The following is a 12078-nucleotide window of genomic DNA, read 5'->3' on the forward strand; positions in this document are numbered from 1 at the left end:
AAATTTAACGTTCGATTATACACATCTACATATACACAATTTATATTTTTTGTAGTTTTTAAATTGTGTTTAGGCCTTACAGAAAACAATCGCCTTCATTTTCGCAGCAGGCGCGCATTCTGTGGCCTGAATGCGCAAGAGAGGTCCTTGCTCCTGCGTGACCGCAGTCTCTTGTGTCGGCGGTCCGCCTGCGTTATTGCAGCTGCGGTCGAGATGGCAGGAGTCCGGGCGGTGGGAATTCTCTCTAGATTTGCGACCAGCAAATATTCTCGGCTGTCTGGTACGTCGCGAGTGAAACGTGTCTGTTTTGCCCCGCGCCGTGCTTTGTTTGGCGTGTGCAATGTCGTCTGCGTTTCTTATTTCTATGAGCCAGTGGGTGGATGAACTTTCACCTACTTCCTGTGGGGCTTTTCAGGGACACCAGACGGAATCTTTATCGTTACAGTGCTGTGAAATCAGTGCACGGTGTAGCATGGAATAAATTAATTATGCAATTACAGTAATAGTTACACCTTGGTTACGTTGCGAGTTTCTGCCATTTTGATATACTATGATTATTTGGGTGCGATGATAGCTGTAGGCATTCTGTTAATCAAAAATGTAATTGTCGAAAAACAATACTTCTGACCATTCTGTTCTGTTGGGTATGAAATTACTCAATTACGGTCATGTAGAAAGCAAAACGTTTCTGCAGCATATTTATCTTGTCAGATGTGCAGTCTGCCAAATCCTGAATGAAGAGAAGCTGTGACCTCACAGAGGTCACCCAGTTATTCTGGGTTTGGGCAGAACTGGTTGTGAATACTGTTAGTCAGACTCTGACCTTGACACATATTTAGTCATTTTATTCACTATAGTTATAGAGTTCAGTGTGTGATCCTTTACATCAGTAAAGTAAAGGTTGTAATATTACATTTATACTATTTACTGATGATAGCTTTCAAATTAAATTGCATGTGCAAGTGGAAAACAATAAACATCACAATAACAATGATGCAATTTTTTAAAAATGTTTTTTAATAGAATGTATATTGTGAAAATCTCCACATCACCCAGTATTGTGCAGCATAGTTTTTGATGCATACTTTATTTGTGCTGTTTTGGATCAGCAGTAATTATCAGCACATGAACAGAAATCATGGCTTTTCTGTCATTATTGCTATAAATTCCTTAATGATTCGATTTCGAAAAGATAATCAATTACCCATTTGCACTGAGACGTTGGCTCACAAGTAAATGAAGATAATCCTTTAATTCTTAGGCCTTATGTGAGACTGACCATGTATTTCACATCTGTTAATACTAAACTAGCAGTACTAGTAGTACACAATACAGACATCATGCATTAATACCATATGCATATAGTTTTATGTGCAAACAGAACATTTCTTTGTCTTTATATGATCATTTTCAGAAGACAGATTATATTCTGGTTTACTGATTTCTACATAAAGTGTAATAATAATATATTGTATGTAATTATATTCTACAATTGTATGTGTAGATAATTTCAGAAGCTTCTAGCTAATAAATGCCTACTGATTTATGACCTTAGTTTGACTTCTCCCTCAAAGGTGACATCACCACGCCCAAAAATAGCATAGGTGTGTGTCGGAGGTCATCAGTAGTGCCAGTTGTACATACATAAAGCAATATTTATCTGTTGTTACCTGCTGAGGGAGGTTTGATAAAGAGAGAAGTGTGTTGTGTTGTAATGCTTGTGTATTTGTTTGAAGGTCATGGGCACCGAAGCTTATCAATGTCATCATCCCTTTTGGGTGAGTGGATGTTGTCATTATTACTGTTTGTACCGTCATGTGCCATCCTGTGATTTTCTTACGTAATATTTAATTTACCTACAGCTCGCACTTATGCCAACTATGAGATTAAAGATGGCGTGGCTGTCATCCGGATTAATGATCCAAACTCTAAGGTCTGTCCTACTGCACTTTACACTGATAATGCCATTTCAATATGTGATGCAGATTTGTTTTTGTTTTTTCCCACATTATTATTATTATTATTATTATTATTATTATTAACAAACCACTGAACAATAATGAACAATAACATTACAGAACATTAACATTTAGCACTAATGCATTGATTGCATTTGCCACAGGGAAAAAAAAAAAAATTCTTCATAAAATTATCAGTAGGGATGTCAATTGCCTCTTGAGCGTAGCAAGCACAGTGAAATGTGTCTTCTGCTTTTAACCATCACCCTTGGTGGGCAGTGGGCAGCCATGACAAGCGCCCAGGGAGCAGTGTGTGGGGTGCTTTGCTCAAGGGGACCTTGGTGGCACTTTGCCTGTTTGGGATTTGAACACGCAACCTTTCGGCTCTGAGTCCTCTTTATTCGTATGGCTTTGGGTGGTATAATAATGTGTGTGTTTTCAGGTGAACACGCTCTCGAAGCCGCTGCAGGCGGAAATGACAGAGATTTTGGAGGAGATCTGGGGAAACTCTGCTGTGAAGGGCGCTGTGCTCATCTCCAGCAAACCCGGCTCCTTCATTGCTGGAGCCGACCTCAAGTAGGAACACTTCCGGACTTTTTTTAATTTTTATTGACATTCTGTATCAATTGTTACATGTACATCCGTCTTAAGTATTAATCACAAAGTATCAACATTAATGTCTTTTTTCCAGAAATAAAGAACAAAACTAAAATGGAATAAAAGGGTAACAAAACAAAAAAGACTTTGCTTTGCAAGGCAGGTGGCTCCCAAAAATTTCTTGTATTGCTTTATGTTGCTTTATGTAACCCAAAAAACATGATAATGATTTGCATTTAAATTTCCACAATTTCGCCAACAGGCTGGGGAGTTACCTTTATTGTGTGATTTTTGATAAGGTGTGATAAAATATCTTATTAAGTTCTTCCAGCCAAACTCCTTCCAACTCTGCGAGCTGCTACATTTCCATTGATATTCCCAGATTGTTTCCCATTTATCCTCTGACAGCTCTATTTCTCCTTCCCTTTCCCACTTTGCTTTAATGTACAGGGTTGAATGTGCTTTCTTGTTTATAAGCCCTTTATATAAACCTGAAATAATTCCCCTATCTTTGTTTGCACCATAAGCCCTTTTAAACAGATCTGATAAAGTGTCTCAGCTGCAGGTAGCGGTGAAAATCACGTGACTCTAGAGCATATTTCTCTTTAATATTTTCAAAACTAAGGAGTGATTTTATCTTGCATAGAGCTGTTACTCCTTTATTTGTCAATTCCTTAAATCTTGTGTCATTTAAGGACCACAATATCCTCTTCTAATTTGTATTCTGTTATTACTGTTTTCCATATTTTAAGTGTCAACTTTAACCATGGGTTTTCCATATTTTTCATGAATTCTTGCAGTCTACTATTGACTATAAGTGCTTGTATGGGGATGGAAGTTAGACCCTCCCACTGAGCATCATATGATTGGTTACACCAATATATCATAGGTCTCAATTGTGCTGCCCAGTAATAATCTCTGAGGGAAGGAAGTCCACATCCCCCTTTTGCTTTGGTCAATTGAAAGGTTTTAAATCGGATTCGGGGTCTCTTACCTAGCCAGATATATCTGGACAACATTTTGGCCCATTCATTGAATAGTTTTTGATCTATTTCTATCAGTAGGGTTTGAAATGAATTTGGGTAGGATGTTCTTTTTAATCGAATCTATTCTTGAACTGAAACTTAAGTATGGAATTAAATTTGATCTTTCTATATCCTCTTTAATTTTCTTTTGTATCAGTAAGTAATTATTACATTGAAATAGTTCTGTGAGATCCTTCGGTATTACAGCCCCCAAATATCTAAGATATTCCGTTTCCCATGCTAAGTCATATTTATTCCTAATTTCATCTGGTGGTCTATAATTGTTTTTAAGCAGTTGTGTTTTTTTATGTTAATTTTGTATCCTGATAGTCTGCTAAAGTATTCAAACGATTGCATTCATTTGGGTAGGGAATTTGTTGGTTGACCCAGAAAAATCAAAATATCATCCGCGTAGCAGGCCAATTTGTGCTCTTTATCCTGGATATTTATGCCTATTATTTCTTTGTTTTGTCTTATATATTGGGTTAACGGTTCTAAATACAATGCAAATAGGAGTGGTGAACATGCACAACCTTGCCTCGTGCCCCTTTCCAATGTAATACTCTTAGATAAGCTGCCATTTACCTTAATTCTAGCATTGGGCTTATCATATAATGCTTGTATTGTTTTAATTATGGTCTCGTGTATGCCAATTTTATTGTAAAACATGATAAAGAAAACTCCAATTCACTGAGTCAAAGGCCTTTTCTGCATCAATACTAATTATCATTGCTGCTATTTTATTCTTTTGGAGTGTCTGTTGAATGTTATCTTTCATTTGACTCTCTTGAATAAAGCCTGTTTGGTCATGTATCAAATTAGGCAAAAATCTCTCTAATCGTCTAGCCACAATATATGTAAATAGCCTATAGTCTGTATTGAGAACCGATATTGGTCTATATGATCCACATTCTAATTTATCTTTATTTTCTTTTGGAATAGCAGATATTATTGCTTCCTTCCAACTGGGTGGTGTTTGTTCTTTCTCCGGACTTACTCTTAATCTGTAATCAAACAGAAACCTAATTTAGTTTGAATCTCACAAATGGCTCCTGTGTTGCACTCTGCCTCCCCTCAGCATGATCCAGGCGTGTAAGAGTGCAGAGGAAGTGACTACGCTCTCGCAGGAGGGCCAGAAGATGTTTGACAAGATCGAGAAGTCGCCCATTCCCATAGTGGCCGCCATCAATGGCTCCTGCCTGGGAGGAGGTCTGGAGGTGCAGTTTGCCACTGTGATCCTGTCACCAAATGTCTAGTTTGCTTGTAAATGTATGTTTTTGTGATTTTACTACGTTTGTGTAAGTGTGTAAAAAAATATATATATTTTTTTGGGTCCGCCTTCTAGTTTGCCATTGCCTGTCAGTACCGCCTCGCAACTAAAAGTAAGAAGACAGTGCTGGGGACCCCAGAGGTGATGCTGGGTCTGCTGCCGGGGGCAGGTGGCACCCAGAGACTTCCTAAAATGGTGAGTCCTGCAACGAGCTGCATGAAAACCTTTTAATACGTTTTCACACAAACGCCCAGATGGAGTGTGAACACGTTCAGGATGCAATCTTATACTGTAATGGCAAAAAAAGTTCACTTGAATCAAGACAAACTTTCGCATTTTAAGCCGGGCGTACAGTGTGTGCAATTTTTCCAGTTGACACCCAACTCTAGTTGTACAACTAAATTCTGTTTCTATCTGTAGAGGTGAGCGGCCTATAGAAGTAGAGCGGCGCTGTGGAAATAACATCATCAAACTCCGTTCACCAACCACAATGTTTGCCGCAACCAGGAAGTCGCGTTTTTTCCAGAAAAATTAAATGAACCTGCTGGTTCTTCAGAGTCTTTCATAACTGAACTAAAAAAAAAAAAAAGTTTGTGCTCATTTTTACATCCAATCACCAAGCAACTGCAATGCTTCATACGTTTGGAAGCCATGACGGTCGGTGGAGAAAATGTTTTAGGCGAGGGGCGGGAAATTCTCTAGGCAGGAAAGCATGAGAAACGGGAGGTAACCTTTCCCCTTATGACATCATAAGGCGCCAAATTCCAGATCCGGCCCTCTGACCTTCCGCTCTCTCAACTGCGGAGCAGAATGACCAAATCACTCTTTACACCTATCGCCATTTCTAGCCACTGCAGCACCATAGACAGGCTGGGGGAACTCATATTAATGTTAAATAATCTCACAAAGTGTAATTTTCATGTCAGGGGGCCTTCAAGGACTACCTAATAAGGTTAATCCAATCGTTTGAATCTCAATCACGATCTTGATGATTGACTCAAAATAGTTTGATCAGCGTTCATTATAAAGGTCGATCAGAAGAGCTGGTCAGATGAAAGTACATCAAGCATGTGATCATGGAAGCTCACGGTAATGGTAAAACCATGATAGGTTTTATAGGTTGAAAATGGTTTAGAATAATTCAGAGGGTGGAATTAGGCTCAAAGTTGAAGGTTCACAAAAAAAAAAAAAAAAAAACTCCACACACATTCTGTGATTGGAAGTCTGCAATCAGTCCTAAAACGGCTGATTTCTAGATGCAGGGTAGCCACAATGATTGTGTGTGTGTGTGTATGCTATGTTCACATTCCTTTAGCTGGGGATTCCTGCAGCCTTCGACATGATGCTGACGGGCAGGAACATCCGGCCGGACAAAGCGAAGAAGATGGGGCTGGTGCACCAACTGGTCGACCCTCTAGGTTAGTGTGTGTATTCAGATAAATGACGGATTTGTGTCTGAACACAGACGTCAGGTGGGTTTTGATCGGACTGCATTTGTGTTCAGGCCCAGGCCTGAAGAGCCCAGAAGAGGCGACCATCCAGTACCTGGAGACGGTGGCCATAGAGGCAGCCAAGAATCTTGCCAACAAGAAATTGTCTGTGAAGAAGGAGAAGGGGCTGGTGCAGAGTAAGATTCGCACAATGTTTCCTGAATGGGGGCGAAGTCACATTTATCTTGTTTTTTAATTCTCGTTAGGAGACGCTTTGTAAAAACCTGCCCCCTCACGTCAACTGTTGGGCTTTAGAGTTGCAGGACATGGTGATGGGTCTTCCTTTTGTACGGAAGCAGATCTACAACATGGTTACCAAGAAGGTCATGGGTCAGACCAAAGGGCTTTACCCTGCACCACTCAAAATCATCGAGGTAATCACATTAACACACGGTGGTCTTTTAGCCTTTAGCCCTTCCAGCTTGTAAGCTTTCATTGCAGATTCCAATCACTGCCTAACACTGCCTGTGTATAAATTGTTTGGTTGTATAAAGATGACATTTAAGATGTTTTTGTCTTGAGCGCAGTTAGAGATCTAAATATCAAACCTTTATTATTTAATTACTTGGGTCACAAAGAATAATTGAATATGTAATAATTTTTGTAAACTGAAAGAAAACAACTTTAAACACCTTAAAACAACTAAGTGTTTTGGGTGTGAGGGGTTAATACTATACTTCATGCTGGATATCCATAATGTATAAACACACGCTCACGCTTTGTATCTCACCCCTGGCAGTGTGTACAGACCGGGATCGAGAAGGGCACAACTGCGGGCTCCCTGGCCGAGTCTGTGGTGAGTTCAGTACCATCACTGTCAGCAGACATTCTCTTTACTAGTCATGTGACCAACAGTCTGATTTTATGAATATAGATGATTGATCCTGATCCCATAAAATGAGTGTATGCAGTAATATTAACTAAAACATTTCTAATTATGAGATGTATGTATTACATAAAAAAATTATGTAATCACATTTATATTCAAGAGATTTGTCAGTAGAACAGTGTCTTGAAATACTACACACAGAGACCCTCCATAGTGTGATCACAAAAGAAACATGTATATGATATATATAATATTATACACTGCACCCTGAATTCAAAGTGGCTGTGCATTTATATTTGTAGAGGTTGTGTTGCAGAGGTGGTCCAGCTGTTTTACTTTGAGACCATGATGCACGCAGTGTAAAAATTACTTCATGAACTTATTGCAATTGTCTTTTTTTCCATTTTAAGAATTTTGGCAACCTTGCCATGACTTCAGAATCCTTGGCTCTGCGGGGTTTGTATCACGGTCAGGTGGCCTGCAAGAAGAATAACTTTGGAAGTCCGGCGCGGGACGTGAAGTAAGCTCTCCTGGCCGTATCTCCAGGCCAACTGTAAGCGCACGTCAGCAGGGGTTAGTGACGGGTTTTGTGACTTGTCCTCAGAAATCTGGCCGTCCTGGGAGCTGGGTTGATGGGGGCAGGCATCGCCCAGGTGACTTTCGATAAGTCCGTGCGAACCATCCTGAAGGATACGACGGTGGAGGGGCTGACCCGAGGACAGCAGCAGGTCTATAAAGGGTAAAGAGTTCAAATTATTCATACCAGTGCAGCAGTCACAACCAGGCCCTTTTTTGAGAACAGGGTGACCAACTGAATGAATTTAAAATGCATGTACAATTCATTTCGGACATTTAAACTTGACAATTAAAAAAATTTTGTCCCATATGTAATATTGGAAAAAAACAGGTTGTCAATATAACCATATAAACACCTAATTTATGATTAAAAAAGTTGACATGGCTGCTGATTGTTTGGACAGACAGACAGGCGCTCATGTTAGCTACCAGTTTGGTGCAGTGGTGGCCTAGCGATTAAGGAAGCAGACCCATAAATCGAACCCTGAGCCACGAACACCCTGAGTCCCCACACACACTGCTCCCGGGTGCCTGTCAAGGCTGCCTGCTGCTCGCTAAGGAGATGGGTTAGATGCAGAGGACACAATTGCTTCATTTTAACTTTATCCTAACAGAACATTAATAATAGGACTATAGGTGACAGTAGTCAACCTCACAGATGACCCCAAAGTCACAACGTTGTTTCCCTGATCAAGACCCCTAACCCCTGCTCTGTCTCTTTAACTACTGATTGTAAGTGACTTTGGTTGTTATAGGTTTGGCCAGCAGGGGGCAGTACAGCTTCACCATTGCCTCTTTAACCCTTCAGCTCTTAGATTTGCTGATTTTTTTTTTTCTTCTTCTTCAGACTAAATGACAAAACTAAGAAAAAGGCCATAACATCTTTCCAGCGGGACACAACAATGTCCTTCCTGACTGGGCAGCTGGACTACCGTGGCTTTGACCAGGCGGACATGGTTATTGAGGCGGTTTTTGAGGACCTGAACGTCAAACACAAAGTTATCAAGGAAGTTGAGGCTGTAAGTTGAATTTAGGAGTCGTGTGTGTGTGTGTGATATGACGTTAAAATGCTGTTGCATAATTCATGCTCCAAATGAATAAATTTGCTCTGTGTGTGTGTGTGTTTTTGGCAGGTGATTCCTCCTCACTGTATCTTTGCTACCAACACTTCTGCTCTGCCAATAAAAGAGATTGCAGCTGCCAGCAAGCGGCCCGAAAAGGTAAGAGCGAGTGTGCTGTTTTACATTTTTTGGAATAAAAGGATGTATGGCACTTACCTTGCATTGTGTCTGTGTCTGTGTGCATGCAGGTGATAGGAATGCATTACTTCTCTCCAGTGGATAAGATGCAGTTGCTGGAGATCATCACGACCGATAAGACATCTAAAGACACCACAGCCTCTGCTGTGGCCGTGGGGCTTAAACAGGGCAAAATCATAATAGTGGTTGGGGTGAGTGGACAAGTGTATGTATGTTGAGCTTTGTTGTCATTTCAGGCACATACATGTCAGGCACATACATGCTAAAATGAAAAGGCGTTTGTCCGGAACCTGGTGCTACATGTACATTTAAACAATTAAACAAAGTTGCATGCTGACATAAAGTGAGTGTGTAGGACAGACAAACTGTGCAAACTACATAAAGTGCAAACAGGTGAAATGAATCATAAATATGTGAAGTAAATTAGTGCAAATACTGCTGTGTAAAATGGAACAGTGCAATAATAGATCATATTACTCCGTATGACAGAGGGAGTGTGTGTCTGTCAGTCCTGAGAGGAAAGTCCCTGGGTGCTTCTGTACCTTTTCCTGGATGGTAGGAGGGTGAAGAGTGCATGTGAGGGGTGTGTAGAGTCCTTCACTGGTGGCTTTCTGGATGCAGCATGTGTTGTAAATGTCTGTTATGGAGGGAAGAAAAACTCAGCTGTCTTCTCAGCTGTCCTCACTATGCGCTGTAGGGTCTTGCGGTCCGATGTGGTGCAGTTCCCAGACAAGAGAGTGATGCAGCTTTCTCCTCATGAAGATCCATTTAATATTAAACGGAATATTTGTAATTAGGTCATTTATAAAACCCGGTTGAAGAAAGAAATATAAATGAATGTGTGAGGGTTTATGTTCTTCTGCAAAACAGTATATAAAGAACACAATGGTGCCGCAATATTAACATGCATATTGATGGATGCGAAATGAAACAACCAAAGTATTGTGTGTTCGGTTTTATATCAGCAGTATGAATTGTCATTTATGCGCCAAAATGTTTCATTTGACCATTTATCCATATTTATTTAAGCAACATCTGTGATCGGGAATGACATGGGGGTGTTGGGGGTCTGTCTGCAGGATGGTCCAGGTTTCTATACAACCCGATGTCTGGCCGCCATGCTGGCAGAAGCAGTCAGAGTGTTACAGGTGAGTCTCTCACACACACACACACACACACACACACACACACACGGTCCCTACATATTGATTATTTCTCAGCAGGTTTACTCAGACTTAATTTGACTTAATCCTTCTGATTGGCTGGTTCTACAGGAAGGCGTTGGGCCTAAAAAACTGGACGCGTTGACAAAAGGATTAGGCTTCCCAGTGGGCGGGGCAGCACTGGCTGACGAGGTTGGCATTGACGTGGCTGCTCATGTCGCAGAGGACCTGGGTAAAGCTCTAGGCTCACGCTTTGGAGGTGGCAACGTGGAGGTGCTGAAGACGATGGTGCAGAAAGGCTACAAGGGTAATATTTTGTGTGTGTTTGGCAGTGTATAAGCAATATGTACAGCTTATTTTTAACATTTGATTACATTTAATTGACTGATACTGACAAACCATAGTAAACTGTGTGTGTGTGTGTGTGTGTGTGTGTGTGTGTGTGTGTGTGTGTGTGTGTGTGTGTTGGCAGGACGGAAGTCTGGAAAAGGCTGTTATGTTTATGAGAAGAAATCCAAGGATAAAAAAGTGAATCCAGGAGTGGAGGAGATTCTGAAGGCGTACCAGCTCAAACCAGCACCTTCTGTGTAAGACACCCCCAATATTGGGGGGTGGTAGTAGCCAAGTGGGTTAGACACCTGCCTATGAACCAGATGACCACAAAGTCACAGGTTCAACCCTCCCTTACAATCATTGCGTCCCTGAACAAGACACTTAACACTGAGTGTAATGCACACAGACAATGGTTGGACCAACATTTTAAGGAATTTTAAGGTTCTCCACATTGAGAACCACAAGTCCTGCACTGTCACTAGTTTAAATGTTGCGGACGAGATTGTCTTCTTAATGAATGTGGTTGTAGCTGGTGTCCTCAGTTATAACAGGTATGAAACGTCTCCACCTCTCCAGGTCAGGTGATGAGGACGTCCAGTATCGGCTGCTGTCGCGCTTCGTGAACGAGTCCGTGCTCTGTCTGCAGGAGGGCATCCTGCCCGACCCTGTACAGGGAGACATCGGGGCTGTGTTCGGACTCGGCTTCCCCCCGTGCCTTGGAGGTAACTTCTCTGCCCTACACACACTATACTTTTTCCCCCATGAAATTTTTTAAAAAGCCAAAAATTGTCAGTTCATGAATATAAATACTTACAAGGCCATCATCCTTAGTCTTTATGAAAAATTCTCTTTACTAGTAAAAAAAAAAAAAAAAAAAAGAGTCTGTTTCTCCAGGCTGTAAATAAGCTGGTGACAAATCTCCGAAAGATTAGCTTTTGGTTCTCCTAATGGTCAACCCTGAACAGAAGACTCATTCAGCCTCATGCTGTTGCCATGGTTTCAGGCCCCTTCCGCTTCGTGGACTCCTTCGGCGCGGACAAACTGGTACAGAAGATGCATCGGTATGAAGAGGTCTACGGCAACCAGTTCAGCCCCTGCCAACTGCTGCTGGACCACGCCAAAGACTCCAATAAGCGTTTCCACAAGTGAGCGCTGAGCCATCGTCCTTGAACCCACCCGCAAGAGGGTTTGGGGGGGCACCACACTCATCACGTCCATCTTGACCCCCCTCTCAAGGCAGCTGTTGATTACCGAATCGTTGTCAGAGCCTTAGTGGAGCGTTAAGAATGCGCCTGGAAAAGGCGTTCATCTTAGGAAGTTTTAGGAAGAAACTTCTCGGAGAACAAGCTGGAATGTTTGGGACTTGCACTATTCAGCGTTTTTGTTTCATATGTATATTTTGTGCCTATGTGTAGTTCTGAATGCAGCAATAATGCAATTATGATTATTTTCTTTCCGTTTCCGACGATTCATAAAAAAACGTTACCAAACATTTTTCCTTGTCATCCCAGAAATAAACCATGTAAATCCAGAAAGGGGTTGTGTTCATTCTGATGATTGCCGTAGACACTCCTTGTT

General features: G+C 41.3%; 1 protein-coding gene across 1 annotated transcript; it reads left to right on the forward strand.

Moving 5' to 3' along the window:
- Positions 1–157: 157 nt before the first annotated feature.
- LOC114803256 (trifunctional enzyme subunit alpha, mitochondrial-like) lies at positions 158–12035 on the forward strand. Its single transcript, XM_029002694.1, has 20 exons — positions 158–280; positions 1737–1778; positions 1863–1933; positions 2401–2534; positions 4659–4797; positions 4926–5045; positions 6166–6268; positions 6355–6477; positions 6596–6714; positions 7080–7136; positions 7580–7689; positions 7774–7908; positions 8593–8764; positions 8879–8965; positions 9055–9195; positions 10084–10152; positions 10279–10474; positions 10640–10754; positions 11077–11222; positions 11504–12035. Exons 1-20 carry the CDS (start codon positions 214–216, stop codon positions 11647–11649), a joined length of 2292 nt encoding a protein of 763 aa, XP_028858527.1. The 5' UTR covers positions 158–213; the 3' UTR covers positions 11650–12035.
- The last annotated feature ends 43 nt before the right edge of the window (positions 12036–12078 follow it).

This window comes from Denticeps clupeoides, chromosome 14 (assembly GCF_900700375.1).
Source record: "Denticeps clupeoides chromosome 14, fDenClu1.1, whole genome shotgun sequence".
Lineage (NCBI taxonomy): Eukaryota > Metazoa > Chordata > Actinopteri > Clupeiformes > Denticipitidae > Denticeps > Denticeps clupeoides.